This window comes from Sarcophilus harrisii, chromosome 3 (genome assembly GCF_902635505.1).
Source record: "Sarcophilus harrisii chromosome 3, mSarHar1.11, whole genome shotgun sequence".
NCBI classification, from domain to species: domain Eukaryota; kingdom Metazoa; phylum Chordata; class Mammalia; order Dasyuromorphia; family Dasyuridae; genus Sarcophilus; species Sarcophilus harrisii.
In genome coordinates this window covers 520,150,474-520,171,105 of record NC_045428.1, presented here as the reverse complement: position 1 = coordinate 520,171,105, position 20,632 = coordinate 520,150,474, and the positions used below count along the sequence as shown (strand labels likewise).

The 20,632-nt window shown below is 36.1% G+C and overlaps 1 protein-coding gene across 1 annotated transcript in view; it reads left to right on the top strand.

The window, feature by feature from the left end:
- Nucleotides 1-7,828: 7,828 nt before the first annotated feature.
- The window catches only part of SUCLA2 (succinate-CoA ligase ADP-forming subunit beta), a 30,736-nt gene continuing 17,932 nt past the window's right edge, over nucleotides 7,829-20,632 (top strand). The window contains exons 1-4 of the mRNA XM_031961922.1: nucleotides 7,829-8,120; nucleotides 15,074-15,257; nucleotides 17,958-18,057; nucleotides 18,261-18,423. Coding sequence (XP_031817782.1) covers nucleotides 8,031-8,120; nucleotides 15,074-15,257; nucleotides 17,958-18,057; nucleotides 18,261-18,423 — 537 coding nt within the window. The 5' untranslated portion in view covers nucleotides 7,829-8,030. The remainder of the gene's footprint in view (nucleotides 8,121-15,073; nucleotides 15,258-17,957; nucleotides 18,058-18,260; nucleotides 18,424-20,632) is intronic.

Genomic DNA, 20,632 nt, shown 5'->3' with positions numbered 1-20,632 from the left:
CCTAATTAGAATGTAAAAGTTTAAAAATCAGCTCACATAAATCAGTTTATATTAAGAAAGTAAGTTCTATCTAAATTTGTTCAGCTGTATTAAAATCACACACGATAGGATGAATAATTTTCTGTGTTAAAGTATTTGGAAAGATTCATAATTGAATTGAAGTCATTTGATTGGTGATGGCTTTTGTTTCCTGTTTCAAATCCAAAATATTGTCTATGATGTTGTGAAATTTAGTAAACTACTGTAGAAAACATGCTGTTAGGAAAGTAGCTTCTTTTTAGTTTGGATGTTAGAGTATTACTGGAAAATTTTTTTTAAAAGATGAAAAGAAAAAAAAGGAAACATATAACTTTATCAGCTCATCTGATCATGTGTTGTAATATTCTGAAATACTATAATTGAAGAAACTGGAAACTTCAGATTTGTCTATAATAAAGAGAAAGGTTTACCTGAAACTATTTAACTATCATTTATGAAAATCATGAAATTGTTGGTTGTTATTTAGGATTTTTATGATAAAATTAAAACCTATAAAGTATTAAATTGGATACGATTTTAAAAGGGAAGAATAATATTTGCTTATCTTATAAATAAGCGAATGTGAAAATCACAAAGAAATGGCCTTGAAAAATCTCCTTACCTGGAAACGTGATTTCTTGGGACCATCTTGTGATAAACTTTTTATCAACCTGTGTTGTACTTCCATTGTATAAAATGGGGTTGAAATTTTCAAACTTCTTATGATGTAGAGTAAGTTTTATCTAAAGTCATTTGTTTATTATTTATGAAGGTTGTGAAATTATACCTAGAATAACCAATTCCCTCTTACCAGACCCCAGACTTAGAAATTTTATTTTGTTGTAGAGTTTACATACCTTAAGAGATGATCATCTGTTTATCTGCAAATAACTGAGATTCTTTTTGGGTAAACTATTATATTCACTATCTATGTGGAATTCCAAAATGTAATTGTTTTCTAGAATTCTAATAGCAGCTGTTTATACCGGGATGAACTTAGAATCCAGGAGAAGATGATAGAGAAAAAACACTGAGTAAAATTTAAAGATCTGCTATTTTTTATTGATAAATGGGTATTATAATAACATGAGAGGAGTTTATGTCCAACTCTAATTATAATTAGTAAAATTTGCTGTTTAAGGCTGAATCTTAGGAGATTGTACTTGATATTATTCTGATTCTAGGTATAATCATCAGGAAATGCTATTGAGCCAATGATTCATAATGCCAGCAGCACTATGAGAATGAAATCTGTGAATTTCAGGTGGAGTTCTGTCTCAATGGAAAGTTGAAAGAGTGACTTTTGGCATGGACTGAGACAGAACTGTATTGACTCAATTTCTCCAGTACCTGATTCATTCTAAGCCTGGTTGTGATATTCTTTCTATACAATTGGCTATCTACTCGACTCTTGCTTAGAGCTGATATTAATCCAAGGGAGCATTTTCCCTACCATAGATTTTACTTTTATGGCAAATTTTTATAATCATGGCAGATGATCAGTAGAAGATATGAACACAAATATTAAATATTTATCTCATAGGTATTTGAGCCATTATAAAAAGATGCAGGTGTATAAGATCAGAGATCTGAAATTGTAGCCCTTTCTATATTCTACAAAACTACTTAAATGAGTATTTGAGCTTGCTATCTACCTGTTACTAATTATATATTCATGTATAAGATAAGGTCCTTGAAATACTTGAGTGTTATGAGAATAATTGGACAATGTTACTGCAGTTTATGGGACCAATGTATAAATCTGTTATTTAGTGGGTTAATATCACAAACTTTTTCTGTTTTGCATTAAAGAAAAGAATTTCAGAACAATCCTTCAAGGAAAATCACTTATGGAATAACTTAGGTTACCTCAAAGAGAATTTCAATTTCACCCAGGTTTATTATCTGGTGTGGGAGTAAAACCTGTATATGGAGTATGACCTGAAGGGTAAACATGTTTTACTAGAGACAATTCATTTGATATAACTGGGAATTATTTTTTTAATCTATTCATGTACCTCCTCATAGCCTTTTGTTACAAATGGAGTAAAATAAGTATTTTTGGTAAATACATTTATGTAACCATCAAGTTTAGGCATAAAAACCATCTACTTACAAAGAGTGTTTTTAACTATGAGTTCCTGTATAGAACTAGATCTTTAACATCTTCTCATACTCTTAAGGGGGAATGAGCAGCCAAAAGTGAATAAGCAGAGTAAATAATTGGAGTGAATAAAATTATTGTGAAATTTTGAGAAAATGCCAGTTTAAAAAAGTACTTTTAAATTTTAGCTGAAATAATTACATAGGGAAATAATAATTTTTTATTTTTAAATTAGAAGAGTCATTTTACAAGTCACATCCTTTTAAATTCTTTTAGAATCTCCATTCAGTTTGTTTTTGGCAATGTCTAAATCAAGTACCTGGTTTATATAGGGAAAGAAGCAAGGAGTATGGAAAAATGTAAATTTTCTGGACTAGAGGTTCTTAATTTCACGTTCTTAAGAGAGCTATATGGTTTGAACTAGCTCTTACCATATAACCTAATTGTTGACATATCAAAATTAAAGTAACTGTATTGAATTGTATGGAGATCTATTTAGTTAAGAAAGCTTAATGGAAAAAAGATCTCTGAACCAGAGAAGCAGATTTGCTAGAAGAAGCTGCTCTGAAAATCAGCCTGTTCCAGAATGCCTAGGACAATATTTCCAGAAGACCAGATGACTGCAGTAGTTGATATTTTAAGAAACCATGTAACTGTATGAGGTGTTGAACTGATAAAGCAGACAATGGAAATGGGTTACAGAAAAAGACTATTTTCCCTCTCACTTTCTCCCTATGCTCCATTGTTCTTTGTAAGGCCTGCTTTCCCTACTCCCAAGAGCTGTCAATCTTTCTCCTTCTCCCTTCACACTGTTCCCATTGTTAATACACCCAAGCCTTATAGTTGAAAAAAAAAAAAAAACTTTTGATGAGTATTTAGAACCTTCAGATCTTTTTGCATCCTCAATGTTGAGATTTAAAATTGTCACATCAGTGAATCAAAGGCGGGAAGGGAGGAAATTATTTTTAATGCTGTATCACTTGATTATTCAAAAGGTCATTTTTTATACTAACTTGCTAAGAAAATCCTCCTACTCCATTTTAGATTAGAAATGTCATTGCATTCTTATCTCTCTCAAGGTCTAGAGTGAGCCTTGCTTTTGTTTGCCCTATAAACAAAAACTAAACTAAGTGATCAAGAGCTACTTGTATGACCTGGTTCCCATCATTAGAGTTTGGGATAACCTAGCTCACAAAAGACAAATAAAGCTAGAATAAAGTGGTTCGTCTCACCCAGATTGCTGACAGCTGCTAAAGCAGATGACTAGGTCCTATTTTTCAGCCTGTTCTTCAGCTATTGACAATGAAGCAATGGGAAGGGACTGAGAATTCTCAGACTACCCTGTCATTAAATATCTACCAATCAGAGTTATTTGCTTATCACAGATATTTAAGATGACTTGAAATGCTGTCTTTTCATCTTTGGTCACCAAGAGAGAGGCCACTAGTCTTGATTTGTTAATTATTTGCTAGGCTAATATAACAAATTGATTTTTCTTACCCAGAAATTTGTCTCCTGAAATTTTATTCATTACACCATGATTCATATGAGCTTCATTTTACTATGTCACGATATAATGAACTTGCTATATAAGCAAGAATAGTCATTGCTATTCTTCACTTCCTATTATGCCCATCTCCTTCTTGGATTCTTGATGTAAATGGAGAACTATTCCCAACTATGTATACTCATGATTTGGTTGGTTATTGTCCTTCATTCTTGAAAAAGACCAAAATAACATCACTATATTAGAATCAAGTTAGTGTATTCAACTATGGCTGTTCAGACCAAGATGAACTCAGAATGCTCTGCCATTGTCATAGAGACAAATAGTCTCTGTGAACATTTGGGGTGGATTCTCTAACTTTGCTCATCTTGTATTTCTTCTGAACTAACTCAATTCTGTTTTGTTCATAGAGCACAGCTCTTATGAGAGCACTCCATGCTAGGAGGTCCTGTGCCATGTCATACAATCAATTCTAAAGTTCTTAAGAGTAACATTGAGATCACTCTTTCATTGCTTTTCTTGACACATTGAGAAACACTTGCTCTATGTGTATTCTACATAAGCTAGTCTTTTTGGCAAGCATACATTTGACATTCTAACAATGTGGGTAGCTCAATGGACTTGTGCTCTCTGCAGCAGTTGGAATACTTTGCAGTTTAGTTGGTGAAAAGACCTCAGTGTCTTGTACCTTATCCTGCCAGGTAATCTTCAGAATTTTCCTGAGACAATTTAAATGTAAGTGATTCAGTTTACTGGTATCCTGTCTAGGTTTCACAGGCAAACAACAATGCAGCATAATAGCTCTGTTTGGCAGTCAGTCTAATAGCTCTCTTCTCCCACACTTTCCTTCAGAGCCCCCCAAACACTGAGCTTGCTCTGGCAATGTGTGTGTCAACCTCATTATTAACGTTTACATCCCTGAAAAGTATACTGTTAAGTAAGAGAACTTATCCACAGCGTCCAAAACTTATCCATTTTCTGTAACAGAAGTTTCCACAGTTGGATGGTGTGGTACTAGCTGATGGAGGAGCTATATTTTCTTGGTGTTCATTTTTAGGCCAAAATTGGCACATGCAGCAGAGAATCTACCCATACTTTATTGCATTTCAGTTTCAGAGGCTGCATTGAGTGTACAATCATCTGTAAACAACAAATCATGCACCAACACTCCCCTTAGTTTTGGTTTGTAGCCTTTACAAGTGGAAGAATTTATTGTCAAGCCTTTGGATAATGTTGATCATGGAATTCACTTCTTTCCTGGCAATATTATCAAAGAGAAGCAATAATAAGCTAATCAGTTTGTTCCTCTTGAACCATCAAAGACTGACCAGGAAGTTTTAAAGAGTTTAACTGAGAGGCCCATATTTCTACAGTTCTAATATCCATCATTTCATGATGAATAGAGACCTGGCCTCCAAGTCAGGAAGGCCTGGATTCAAGTCTGTTTTTTTGCCATGTACTTGCTGTGTAACCCTGGGCAAGTAAGTCCTGGGCAGAGCAGATTTACATTGGGAAGAAGGGATTACCTATATCAAAAAAAAAAAAACAAAAAAAACACAAAAAAAAATCACAAGTCCATTGAGAAATAGAAGCAAAATGGCTCAGATCTGTTGCTTTATTTTGTTACTTTCTCTTTTGGCTTGATTCAGTAAAGACAATTTGGTAAACACCATTCTAGTTCTTTGTATTTCAGTGCATCTATATCATTTGTCCTCTCTTTCTCATTTGGATAATTTGCAAAAATAAAAAATGTCTGTTTCAAGAGCCGCACATGGAAATCACTGGCAAGGAGAGATAAGACAAGGAATGATCTAATCTTCACCTGGTGCCCTTTAGAATCCCTAGCTTTCTTATCTTACATTCCATTTCTTCAGTGAATCTTTTTCTGATCCCCTCAGTTGTTAGTCCCTCCTAAAATCACCTTACTCTTACTTATATATAATTATTTGATTTATTGCCCCCAATAGAATATAAAATCCTTCAGTGCAAGAACTGCTTAAGTATAGGGGAGAGGGACTGGATTTGTGATTTTATTAGAATAGAGAACTCCCTAGTAAGAAAACTACTTTAGCCAATGCTACTTTTAAAAAAATTTTATTTTAGTTTTTTACAATTTATAAAAGAGGGAAAGAAAGGAGGGAATAAGCATTTATATAGTATCTATAATGTGTCAGACACTGTTAAGCATATTTCTTCTTTCTTTTTTTTTTTTTTTAAAACAAATATCTCATTTAATCTTTGCACTAATCCTGAGAGGTGAGTATTATTATTATCCCATTTTACTAAGGAGGCAAAAAGAGGTTAAATGTTTTTCCCAGGTCTGAAAGGTAGTGTCTGAGGTTGAATCTGAGTTCAGATTTTGATCTTATGCAAAGCTTTCTGTATACTATACCATCAGGGGTGAAGTAAGTGACTTGCCCAGATCTCACAGCTAGTGTGTGCAAGAGATAAATTTGAATCTCAGTATTCCTAGTGTAATGGGTCTCTGATGCATGTATAGAGTGCCTCATATAGCATCTCAACCTGGAAGACAATAAGAAGAAAATGACATCATTCCATATGGAAGATATTAGGGAGAATGCATCCATGATAATAATAATATATAAGGGAAGTGCTTTGGAAAGACATTACAGACTGATGTAAACTGAGATCCTTGATTCCATATCCAGCAGTCTTGGCATGGAAAAGCCAAAAGGCTCTAGAGATTTGTCCTGGCCTAAAAAAACTTTTGCACTGGTGCTGCTTTTGGACCATGAAGAGCCATCAGGTTGTTGTAGAAAAGAAGCTGAAAAGGGATGGCACATCTTCACTCAAAACAATTTGTGGAGTAGCTCCTATGCAAAAGGGCCTTTTGTATGTAGACCTACAAACACCTTTGGAACTGATTGATAGCTCATTAAAGGATTTATATTATACGCCCCCTTTTTAACAAAAAAATTCCCTTCTGGAAGCATATGGTGTACAGAATTTGGAGTCAGGAAGATCTACATTCAAATCCTGTCACAGTCACTTAGTAGCTGTGTAACTCTGAACATCTCAATGCTTCAGTTTCTTTATCTGTAAAATGGGGGAAATAGTGGCACTTATCTCATAATGCTGTTGTAAGGTTCAAATAATTTAATAGTGTTTAGCAAACCATAAAACATTATATAAATGCTAGCTACTAGCAAACATTATTCTATTTACTGCAGTGGAAAAGCTCAGGATTTGGAAAGAAGCTATGAGCTCTTGACTCTAATACTTATTAGCTATATGACCTCAGAAAAATTAGGCCAGGTTTTTTTTTTTTTATGACATATAAAAAGAGAATAATTGTATGATTACCCATTACCCATTATCTCACAAGATTTCTGCAAAGGGTTGTAAACTTTAAAGCATTATATAAGAGAGGGGGCAGCCTGGTGTAATGGCTAGTGAACAGGACTCCGGGAAGACCTGCGTTTAAGTGCCATCTCCTACACTTTCATACTTTGACATTGGGTGCTTGTTGGTCGCTTAATTTCTCGGAGTCCCCGACAACTTTAAGGGTTCTAAGTGGCCAAGCAGGCAGAGTTTTTTGACTAGGGGTTTCCTTGCTCAATGACATCATGTTATTCAGTCCTTTTCAGACTATCTGATTCTGTTGACTCTCTTTGGGGTTTTCTTGGTGAAGATACTGGACATTCCTTCTCCACGTCATTTTATAGAAGAAGAAATTGAGGCAAAGGATGTTCAATGGTTAGTTCAGGATCCCAAGGATAGAAGCCCCTGACTCATGGCCCAGCCTGCCACTCAATGACATAGTTTAGGATTGCAAAAAGAGCGAGAGCCTGATTGTTGATTGTTCTCTTGTCTGCATTGTGGTTCCTTTGCTGCTATGCTCTTGTTTCGGGATTAGCTAGTTTCTTGGTTCGGTTCTAGTTTTTATGCCACTAAACACGCTTCCTTTTGGGCTTTTGGACAGAAAAACCTAATTACCATATGGCAAGAGGTTCTACTTCCATTAATAAACTCATCATATTACTGACCCCCAGTTAATTGTTGTGCTGGTCCCCTGACTTCTGGCCGCTACCCAGGGAGGTTAAAGTGCACAGGACTAGAGCTGGGTCAGGTCAGGGCAGGGCTGGGCAGGGCCGGCTGCTGCTAGCACTAGGGCTCCAAGGGGCAACGCCCACCCCTGCAATTCCTCTTTCGGGCTGCAGGCCGACACCACCTCCCACCAGGAGGCGCCGGGGCGTCTGACAACCATAGAGTTGGTTGTCCTCCCCGGTAATCTTTCCTCCCCGGTAATCGTCAGGGGAAGCGGAGATTGAGAGGGTCCTCCGGGTCGTGGGGGGAGATAGAGCGGCCCTGCTGCTAGCCGGCCTACTTCGGATTCAGGCGCCTGCGCGGATCGCGGCGGGGTCGCCTCCAACTTCAGAGATGGCGGCTTCCATGATCTTCAGCCGGCTCTCCGCCGCTACGGTGCTGAGGAGTCATGGCCCTCGGACGACGTTGCGGGCCGCCGCCAAGGTACCGACTGCCGGCCTTAGGGAGAGGCGCGGGGAGTGGGGTTGGAGCAGCGGGGGGAGAGCGGCGGCGGTGGGCGCAGGGCAGGGTCGGAGCCTGAGCCCTGGAGCCGAGGTCACCCCGATCCCGGTGACATTCGACCCAGTCTCTCGGTCCGGGCCTTATTTGTTCCACGGACTACCCGGGTTCCAGGCGCGAGGCGCGGGAGTCGCGCTGCGGCAACGGCCGGCCAGCCCTGAGCGGGGGAGCAGCCGCCGCCTCCCGGGCCGGGCTCGGGCTGCTGCCTCCTCAGGAATGGGGGGGGCCGGAAGGAGGGAGGGTGAGAATGTCCTTCAGATGTACTTCTGTCACCAGTATCACAGTACTCAGTGTCCAGCTGTCACCGCGGGCGAGAGACCCGGGGATCTGGGGGACCCTCTTCTCCGCCGGCACATGCCCTCTCCGGGAAGCGGGCCGCTCATCTCACTGTTTTAGGGCAAGTCCCCAGCCAGACTTTACGTTTTACGTGAACAGAGGTGCACTCGTCCACATTGATGTCAGAAGCATTCTTAGTCACCCTTGTTCGGTGGACCTGTGGCGCGTCCCACCCGACGCTCCCTTTGCTGGGGTGGCGAAGGCGCTGTAGTCGGCGTCGTTATTCTCCTTCAGCTATATACTTCAGAAGTCTGAGATGGAGCCCTCCAGTGTAACAGACTCCAGGACCTATTCAGGATGCACTGTTACTGACCTTGAGCAGTTTCTGAAGCTATTTATAGCTTTAACGTAAAGTGATCCTCCCGGGGATTCTTCCCTGCTCTTCCTAATCCTCAGCGCTTTGTCATTGTTCTTTTCTGAACCTTCCTTAAAGTTTCCGTACCTTTGAGGATCATCATAAAGTTGACAAGCAAACTGCAAAAGCCAGAGAAGTTTTTTTCCAAACTTCCTGGTCAATAAGTATTTGTTGTTCGGTCTTTAATTTATCGTGACGTCATTGGGGATTTCTTGGTGAAGATTCTGTGGAGTGGTTTGCCATTTCTCCTGCGCTTTTTACTGTCGAGGAAGTTGTATAAACAGAGTTAAGTGACTTGTCCAAGGTGACACAGCTAGCACGCATTAGAGGCTAGATTGGAATACAGGAAGGTGAGTGTTCAGGCCTAGCACTTTATCCACCTCGATGGCCCTAATAAACTTGTATTAAGTGATTATTATGTGCCAGGCCCTGTGCGAAGCACTGAGTCCTACAGGAAGAGGCAAGAGGCAATCCTTGTCCTCAATTACAATCGCATACAATCTAATGGAGGAGATAACTTGCAAAAATAAATATATACAAAGATATGTATGCATATATATGTTTAGGAAAAACAGGAAATAATTAGAAGAGGGAAACCACTGGAATTAAGAGAGGTTGGAAAAGGCTTCCTGTAGAAGGTGGGATTTTATTTGGGAATTAGCTAAGTTCAGTATTTGGAACTGAGAAGGGGGAGCATTCCAGGTGAGGCCAGGGAGAATTCCTGGAGGGGAGAGATATGGAGGGTTTGATGCATTATCTGTGTGTCTTCATTGAAGAGTATGTTGCCGGAAATAAGGTATAAAAAGACTGGAAATGGGGGAGGGTCATAGTATATAAAGGACTTTGAATATTAAAATAGAATTTTTGTATTTGCTCTTGGAGAATGTTCTTGACCTCCTGGGTGATGGCCTTGATTTGTGCATGATTTAAATTTAAATGATGCAGAGCTATTCAAAGTCATCCCTCTCCCTCTTCTCAGGTCATTCTATATAGAACAAAAGGAAGATTGGCGAAGCAGTGGATGACCTTGAGATCTTCCATGTCTGGCTTACTCTTAAATGTTCCACAGTTCCCACGTTTAGCCATCTTCCTGGTGGCCCATTCCGTGGGGCAAGTCTTCGCGTGCTTGGGATACACATCCCTCTAATTCACTGATGGGTTTGAGGTCCCTCATTTACTATAAACCTGGTAATAAGGAAGGTAGGAGCAGAGGAGACCTCAATCATAGCATCCTAGATGACTATAGTATTTGACCTGAAGGGAATCTTGAACATTTTACTAATTTTACAGGTGACGAAACTGAGGCTCAGAGGGGTTAAATAATTTGTTCCAAGGTCACACAGATAATTACTATTAGAGGTAGGATTTGAGCCTCATTCCTCTGATTGTTAGTTTCCCTCTTGTTTTTGGTGGAGTGACCAGAATGAGGAAGGAAGATGCTGTTGGGTTGCAGCTATGCAGTTCAGGATTGTTAAAGAAGAGAATGTCAAGAAGAGAAAATGTTGTTTAGGTAAAGTGACCTTTTTGAGTATCAAATGCAAAAAGGTTTTGCCTTGCCATCTTAATTTATAGCTGATGAAAATTTAATTTATAGCTTTTGGAGTTTGACATTATGAATTCAATCTGTGTTTTTATATACTAAAACTTTTTAATTGACCTATAATAAATATAACTAATTTGGAATTGTTTCCTTTGGACCAAAGTAACATTCATCCACGTCTAAAAAGTTTTAGTAACTTCTAAATTTACTCAAATTCTAATCTCTAATTTTGATTTGATTTTTAATTTTTGGCCAGTTTATTGTATTTTTCATAATTATGTCAGAATTCTTTCAGGTCAGTTAAGTCATGACCACAATGATCAGTATTTTCCAAGGAATGCTAAATTCTAATAATGTATGGATACAAAGTAGACATAGTATAGAATACAGCTTTCCATTGAATTGTTTTGGAAGAATGTCGCTAAAAATTCCAGGAAATTTCCAAACAGGTCTTTTGACGAGCATAATGTTAATATGAATTAAAATTAAATGAGGCAAAGGATTGTTGAAGTCCTATTATGTCTATAATGGTTTAACTCCACCAAGTTAGTTGGTTTTCTTCTGTTTAGGTTGATAGATTGTAAAGCCCATGAAGGCAGATACTTTTAATTTGTAGTTTGCCCCTGGTTTGCAGTTGTTCATTTACATGACCATTATTTTGCAAATGGAGTTGGTGACTTGGAAGGGGGTAGCTTTAGGAATCACTGTGGGTTAAATGTAATTACGATTAGGTTTACTGGATTTTAAATAGGAAGATTTACTTACCTCTCCTTTTCCCCACTGAACAGGGAGGAAAAACCATTTTTCTCTCACTAAGGCAATATTTTTAGTAATTGTAATAGGATTGAATTTGCTTCATTCTGGAAACTCTTGATTCAACTGTTTGTGATATAGTCATTGAAAGGGCTAATTTTAAAGTTCATTTTATTCAGATACTTTGTTTAATGACTGTCATAGCTGAAAAAAGATACTTCATAATGATCAAGTTGTTGTACAGTAGGTGATACCATCACATGGTGATGTGGGCTGGTAAGTGAGGGTGGGCTGGGCAAAGTCACAGCCTCACTTTCTCCTTTAGAGCATTGTGTTTCCAGTGGTAAGAGAGAGATTTTATACCTGGAAATGGCCCTGGATTCTGTGAGAGACCTGCTAAGAACTGAGGCTAAAAATGTCTTTTATTTAGTTAAAAATCCAAACTCAAACCCAAACCAAAAAACCTAATCTGGGAGGTGAAGACCCTCAGGGTTTCTGGCCTAACCCGAAACAATCGCTGTTTACATTCACTCTGACTCCCAGTCTGGTCCTCAACTCTCACCTGTTGGAGCTTTGCCTGCGACCTATTGTTGTCATAGTCCTTAAGAAAGAACTCTAGTCAGTAAAGTCCAAGAATCTTGGGAGGTTTCAGTGATTCAAAAATTACATTCTTTTGAGCAGGGCACCAGCAGGTAAAGGTTTGATATCCTAGATGTACAAAAGGAAGGGAAAGAAGGAAAGAGAAAAGAAGAAAAAAAAAAGAAGGAATGAGGAAGAAAAGAAAGGAAAGGAGGGAGAGAAAGAGAGATTGTTTTTTGACCTTTATTTTTGAAAAGGACTATGACATCTGTCTGGGAAGTGCTGATCTGACTTGCAAGTGATTTGAATCAAGTGTGGGTGGACTGTGCAAAGTCAGCAGCTTCACTTTCTCCTCCCTAATGATAAAGTAGATCTAGGTGGAAAGAAGTATTTGGTTGGTTGTGCTACCAAATCATTTTTCAACCTCATATACCAATTATGTAGAGTTTTTTCTTGAAATATAGTTAGTAAATTTTTATCTTCCCAGATATAGTCAATTTTTCTTGCAAACTTAATTGAAAAGTGCTAAATTTTTTATATGTTTAACTGCCTTCAAAACCTACTAAAACTCTTTGGAAGATCTTTATTTATTTACTTGCTTACTTACTTATTTACTTACCTACTTAAGTAACTTGCCCAGAAGTGTTATGTGTCTGAGGCCAGGCCCTCCTGTTTTAAGGGCTTGTGCCACACTTCACCATCTAGTTGCCCCTAGAGAATTTTTAAACAGGTTAGAAAATTCTCATGATGATACAACCTCAAGCCATTGAGTCTTGTAAGAAAAAAAATACCTTACCAAGAACTCTAGTGACTTGATGAATGCAAGAAAGATTTATTTTATATTCTTGCATCAATAGGTTAATGGACATAACTTTGAAACTCCAAAAGCAATGTTTTATTTCCTCTTCTGAAGCACAAGTCCCTCTCCTGATTCCCTTTTAATTGGACGTTACTGAATCTCCACCTCTTATTACTTAGCCTGTTTCTGCTCCTCAAGGAGTTTACTTTCTAGAAGGGGAAAGGTTACTGAGTAGCTCTGGGGGCAAACAAAAAGAACGAAAGATTCTTTTCCAATCTCTGGCTTCCACCTCTGATTATAAAAGTCAGTCCCTGCCCTCAAAGAGCTTACATTCTTACATTCTTTTTGGGGAAGATAATTAACCTCCACCCTTTGATTATTCTTTGATATCCTTGTGAGTTTCAGTTTTCTCATTTGTAATTTTCATAACTGTGGAAACCAAATAAATGTCTATCCATTTTTCACAATTTGATTTTTTCTTTTTTTAAAATAATTTGGTTTCCACATCTTTTTCTAAGCCCCTCAAATTTGGCTAACATTTTTTACAGACTACTTCTTAACAGTTTATTAACCCCTGCACAAATCTCCATACACAGAATTCTCTTGCTAATTTTTCTGACAGGAGTTAAGCTACCTCCAATTGTAATGCATGTTCCCTGTTTTCCTACCGATAACCTGTCCAGAGTCATTCTGTTTTGCCATGTCATTCTGCTTGGGGAGTCTAACTATTTATTTCCTTGACTATCTCTCTAGTGTAATTTATCCAATAATATTTACCACCAGAATAAGAATGACCCTAATTCAGAACCAACCACATTTCTAGCCTTGAATTCATCAGTTAGTATTGTCTTTGACTTAATTCTTCCTGATTGAGTCTTCTTTTCATCATAGAACGCTAGGGTAAAAGGAATAATCAATTGGATTGGTGAACGGGTGCCTACTCAATTCCCAGGCAAAGTAGGTTTGAGAATGCTGCCCTTCACAGTATTATCCAAGGTTTGCTTGGGGGTATACTCATCTCTGGGAAATTGCCAGAGCTACTCCTAGTTGACTCAAGTACTTGCCATTACAGTACCTACCTAGATTATGGAATCTTTTACCTTGACATGGGAGGCAAGCTGATTGATTCCTAGAGCTGGAATAAGGGACTGGTATTATTGTGAGGACAGGAAGACCATGCATATGAATTCACTCTCATGCTTTTTCACATCCAAAGAGAATGGTACTATCTGGGTATGGGGTGACCTGTAGCACAGACATAGAAATCTTTGGTTTACTACAAGGAGTGGACATTTTAGAAAATGCAGATCAAAGAGTAAGTTGGGAATAGATGTAATAGGTTTAGATCTCTTAGAAAGTCAAGAACTTAAGGCAAGCAATAGACACCACTATCAGGGTAGAACTGGCAAAGTACTCTAAAGAATCTGAACAAAAATCAGCTTGGGAAAAAAGACAAGCCAAGTGCTAATAAGTATGCACAGTCCAGTAAAATATTCCTAAAATTACTATTTCAACATGTATGCTTTATTCTGTATTTTGAGTCCATCATCTCTCAAGAGATAGATAGCAGTCATCAGCATACTAGAATTAGAGTTGGTCATTTCATTAATTATAATTCTTAGGTCTCTCAAAGCAGTATTTCTTATAATGTTATATAAATTGTTCTGGTTTTGCTCACTTTATTCTGCATCAGGTACACATTTTAATAGGTCTCTCTGAAACCATCCATTTTGTCATTTCTTTTGGTACAATAATAGCCTATTACATTCACATTTTATGATTGGTTAGCCATTACTAGTAGATGGGCATGCACTGCTTTAGTTTCTTATTCGACATACCAAAAAGTACTACTATAAATAATGTGGTACTTATCAGTTTATTCTCTTTATTTAGTCTCCTTGGGATAGTAGTACTTTAGCTGGGTCAAGGGGCATATACAGTTTTGTAATTTTTTGGGGTTTAGTTCCAAATTGGTTTCCAGAATACATTTAGTATTTCCATTTTTTTCTGGGGCCAGTCATTCAGCTAATGGTATGAGATGGAATTCAGAATTGCTTTAATTTTCATTTCTCTAATTATTGATTTGCAACATATTTTTACATAAATTGTCAATAGTTTGTATTTCTTCCTTGAAAACTGCTTATTCATATCTTTTTACTATTAAGGAACAGCTCTTTTAAGTGTGAATTCCATATATATATATATATATATATATATATATGCTTATATATCTTGTTTTTTGAGCTCTTCCTCCCATCTCCCCTCATGCTTCCCCCGTATTTCTTGACTATGAGACCTTTATCAGAGAAATTTGTTGCCAAGAGTTTTTTTTCCCCCCTCCAGTTAACCTGCTTCTAATTTTAACTAATTGGTTTTGTTTATGCAAAAACATTTACCCTTCTCAACCTTCCTTCCCACTGAAATTGTTACATAATATGGATGATGCTTGTGTGCACGTGTATGTGTGTGTGGGTATACACATATGAGTGAAGAAAGTAAGTTGTCCTTTTTTCTAGGTATTGGGAAGTTCTGGATTGTTGTTGAACAATCAAGGCTTCCAACTGCAGCAGCAGCAACAAAGGAAGCTCTCATTACATGAATACCTGAGCATGGAATTATTGCAAGAAGCTGGCATTGCTGTTCCTAATGGACAAGTGGCAAAATCACCAGACGAAGCTTATGCAATTGCTAAAAAATTAGGTATTTAATTAAGAAAAAATTTTGCCTTGGTAAAAAGTAAACTTTGATATTATGTAAACTTTTTCTGTGTTCCTTAATGTTCCTGGTAAGAAATTTATTAGCTTTCATTTTATGTCTTATACCTTTACTTCTTTAAGACAACCTTATTTTCACTAAAAATATCAGGGGAAATTTAGATAGCCTTTGATTGAAATTCTATAATTTATTAGTCATAGTTATGGTTACATAAGTGACTTACAGATGCCACTTAGTTCTGTGAGCTAGGAAAAACAAAATCCAAAATCTAGGTTAATTTTAAGATGTATATTTTATATCAAGTGTGTGTAATTGGACGAAAGGATAAGGATCTCAGCAGATACTTTCTCCTTGTCATAAAATTAACATTTATTGCTAAAGAGACATTGAGCTTAGAAAAATGGTACCAACAGTGTAATAAATTGATTTACTTTATAAATTAAAACTTTTTGGAAACTAAATTTAGCTATTTTGTTCTATAAAATGACATCTTATATTTTTCAAAACTGTGATTAGTTCTTTAAAAAGGTGAGGCCTGGGGGGCAGCACAGTGGATAGAGCACCAGCCCTGAAGTCAGGAAGACCTGAATTCAAATCTGGCCTCAGACACTTAACAGTTCCTAGTCATGTGACCTTGGCTTGGGCAAGTCACTTAGCCCCAGCTGACCCAGAAAATAAATAAATAATAAATAAATAAAAATGAGGCCTTAGATTTAATAAGTGAACATAATTAGTAATGTAGTAGCTATATAGTCCTCTTTAAAGTAAATTTCTTTTCTAGATTATACATGACTTATTACTACATTAACTAATTTCTAATTCTGTTAAATGTTCTAGATTTTGTTTTTTTTTTTTTTTTGTTATATAAGAAAGGTATGAAAATATGGACAAATAAAGTTTCTCAATTTATAAAGTTTCTACAGACATTTCCTTATTTGTCTTCAAAATAAATGTATTTAATTAGATAATTGAGAGTACAAGTTGATTGCTGTGCATCTTAATTTTCCCCATTCTTTTTTGAATTACCTAATTTCAAGCATTTTTTTCAAGCAAGTTTTGATGTTGTTTCAACATATTGTTTGTTCTTAGACCTGTGTGCATGTAGATGATAGCCATCATTTTTCCAAGTTTGATTATTTTGTTGTATAAGAGTTTGCCTATTCATTCATTTATTTATTTATTTTGCTTTAGATAACTTTTTAGTTTACATTATTTTTGTCCATACTATATAGACAACAGAAATCTTGTGACTCATTATAATTTCTGTGAAAATAATTGATTGTGAATTCATATTAAATTTTGTAGATGACATATCCTGGAAATCTGTTATATTTCTTGTATGTCTATAAGATAAGAATAATTCTGAAATGTCAAGATTTTAAGGAAATTTATTGGCCATAGTTCTATATTATGTTAAAGTAATATTTTGCGTCTGTATAGAATGCTTTTTAAAGGCAAACTTTCTTTAAAGGAGATGGATCCTGTGTGTGCTAACATATTAATACATCAGATAAACTGATTTCTAAAGTTTAGAAAACATAGTAGGAATGAGATCCTAATAAAATAAGAATTTTTGAAAAATATAAATGAGAAAATAAGACCTTTTTCATGTACTGCTTAAAAAACCACTTTTAAATGACCTATTCTGATAAAGTTAAAATCTTTTCTTCTTGTCTTAAATCATCAGTCTATACTAGGAAAGCGAGTACTTTTTTTTTTTTAATAGAAAAAGCAACTCAGAAGCATAAACATCTTTCATATTTTGAGGAGAGTAAAAAAAAACTTGAGTTGATAAGACTGTCATTATGAACTCAAAAGGGAAAGGAATTTAAAAATCACTCAGTTGAAGGTTCAGAAGAAATACTTAAACTAGTAGTCATGGTTAGTAGTCATGGTTAAAATTTTTGCATGCCCTTCTTGTGATTTTCCCCACTTTGGTACCTTTTCTTGTACCTTGACTCCATTTCTACTCTGTCTCCTCTGGAGACATTATTTTGATTAGATTTTTTTTTTTTTTTAAAGCTAACATATAGCTCTTTAAGGCTTTAAAGTTCTTTACCTATTTCAATTAATTTGACTTAATATAATAGTATACCTAGTATACAGTATTTCTGTAAATTAATATAAATGCTTTTAGGGCAGGAATTGTTTTTGTCTGTGACTAACACATAGCACAATGTCTTACATAGAATAGGTATATAATAATATTTCCTGACTTTTTATGGAAAGACTTAACTAAAGCTACATAAAGCCTTTGGTGCGTAAAAGGAGTTTGTGAAATTCAGTTTTCTGGAAAATTTATGTGGAATATTTGATTCCTCTAATAGTAAGTGATGATAATAATAACAATAATAAATTTAATGATAGCATTTTTATAGCACTTAAGGTTTGTAGAGCACTTTAAATATGTTGCTCAGTTGATTATTAGAACAACCCTGTGAGGTAGATGCTATTATTACCCTTATTTTATGGAAAGGAAACTGAGCTAGACCTCTAGTTTCAGAAGCAGTGAACTCAGTTCTTCCTGATTCTATCTAAGTCCAACACTACCTGCCTGCCTCAAATAGATAAATAAAATGTTACTTCTAATATGCCTCTTTGATAGATCCTAAATAACTTCAATGTATTATTACCTGGTATACTGTTAGCCTAAACTTCATATTTGATGATTGTTTTTCCTTATAGGTTCTAATGACATCGTGATAAAGGCACAAGTGTTAGCTGGTGGTAGAGGAAAAGGAACATTTGAGAGTGGCCTCAAAGGTGGAGTGAAGATAGTTTTTTCGTAAGTCTGTCATAAATGTCAGACATGTTTCAGAAAATAAAATTAAAAATGTTGTTATCAGTGTTATTAAGTAATTGTAATTATGAGATTTAAATATTAGATAAGAGATTTATAATGTTACATGACTTTTATGATTGTAATGTGATCATTATCAACCTTTTAGAGAAGAACTGTGATGTTTGAAAAATGTTTTCTTTTTTCAGTCCAGAAGAAGCAAAAGCTGTTTCTGCCCAAATGATTGGGAAGAAGCTATTTACCAAGCAAACAGGAGAAAAGGGCAGGATATGCAATAATGTGTTGGTCTGTGAGCGAAGATATCCCAGGAGGGAATACTACTTTGCAATAACAATGGAAAGAACTTTTCAAGTAAGTAATTATACACAGAATGCTCTTACAGTAAAATTGGTATATTTAGATCGAAAATCCTTTTATGTGAATCAGATAGCTCTCTTAAAATAGAATATGATGAATATATTGTTTATATCATAACTCCACTATTCACTTTTGTAACTTAATTGTACTGTAATTATTAAATAAGTTAATTTGTTATATGAGGTGATGAAAAGACAGCTCTAAGTAAAATTCCATTACAATGAACTCCCTAGTATACCCATTTTGTTGTGGTATTTTGTTATGGCTAATCTAGTACTAGAAATTGCATTCTCACTTTGCAACAGGGCACAAACCAAGTGATTACATAACGAATTTACAAATAAATGCTCCATTCTTTTGAGAGAAAAGAGAGGAAGTATCCCATACATACTTTACCACATCTTTTTTCTTTCAAGATTTCAAATCTTTTTGTGTTTGGTTGGGAATTTAGAAACTTTAAGTGAATTTTTCTACTGAAAATGATTGGATATTTCAGGTGGAAAGAGATGAAAGAAACTGAAGAAAACTTGCTTCTTGGAAGCAGGACAAGAGAAAGTTGTAGGCTATGCTTTTCTCTTTGGCTGAACCGCTAATAGTAATTTTTTTTTTTTAAATAGCTTTTTATTTACAAGATATATGCATAGATAATTTTTCAGCATTGACAGTTGCAAATCCTTTTGTTCCAACTTTTTCCCTCCTTCCCCCATCCCCTCCCTCCAGATGGCAGGTTGATCAATACATGTTAAATATGTTACAGTATAAGTTAAATACAATATATGTATACATGTCCAAACAGTTAAATTTGCTGTTAAAAAAAGTCAGACTTTGAAATAGTGTGCAATTAGCCTGTGAAGGAAATAAAAAATGCAGATGGACAAAAATAGAGGGATTGGGAATTCTATGTAGTGGTTCATAGTCATCTCCCAGAATTCTTTCCCTGGGTATAACTGGTTCAGTTCATTACTGCTCTGTTGGAACTCATTTGGTTCATTATTGTTGAAGAGGGCCACGTCCATCAGAATTGATCATGTAGTATTGTTGAAGTATATAATGGTCTTCTGGTCATGCTCATTTCACTCAGCATCAGTTCATGCAAGTCTCCTAGGGCTTTCTGAAAATCATCCTGCTGGTCATTTCTTACAGAACAATAATATTCCATACTGTTCATATACCACAATTTATTCAGCCATTCTCCAATTGATGGGCATCCATTCAGTTTCCAGTTTCTGGCCACTACAAAGAGGGCTGCCACAAACATTCTTGCACATACAGATCCCTTTCCCTTCTTTAGTATCTCTTTGGGGTATAAGCCCAGTAGTAACAGTGCTGGGTCAAAGGGTATGCACAGTTTGATAGCTTTTTGAGCATAGTTCCAAATTGCTCTCCAGAATGGCTGGATGTATTCACAATTCCACCAACAATGTATCAGTGTCCCTGTTTTCCCACATCCCCTCCATCATTTTGCATTATCTTTCCCTGTCATTCTAGCCAATCTGATAGGTGTGTAGTGGTATTTCAGAGTTGTCTTAATTTGCATTTCTCTGATTAATAATGACTTGGAGCATCTTTTCATATGGCTAGAAATAGTTTCAATTTCTTTGTCTGAGAATTGTCTGTTCATAGCCTTTGACCAGCTAATAGTAATTCTTGAGTACAGTGAAATCTTAACATAAATGTATAAGTTGAGAGAGTTGTACTAAATTATTATTATTTTATTTATTTATTTTTTAATAGCCTTTTATTTACAGGATATATACATGGGTAACTTTACAGCATTAACAATTGCCAAACCTCTTGTTCCAATTTTTCACCTCTTACCCACCCTCCCTAAATGGCAGGATGACCAGTAGATGTTAAATATATTAAAATATAACTTAGATACACAATAAGTATCATGACCAAAAATATTATTTTGCTGTACAAAAAGAATCAGACTCTGAATTATTGTACAATTAGCTTGTGAAGGAAATCAAAAATGCAGGTGTGCATAAATATAGGGATTGGGAATTCAATGTAATGGTTTTTAGTCATCTCCCAGAGTTCTTTTTCTGGGTATAGCTAGTTCAGTTCATTACTGCTCCATTAGAAATGATTTGGTTGATCTCGTTGCTGAGGATGGCCTGGTCCATCAGAACTGGTCATCATCTAGTATTGTTGTTGAAGTATATAATGATCTCCTGGTCCTGCTCATTTCACTCCGCAT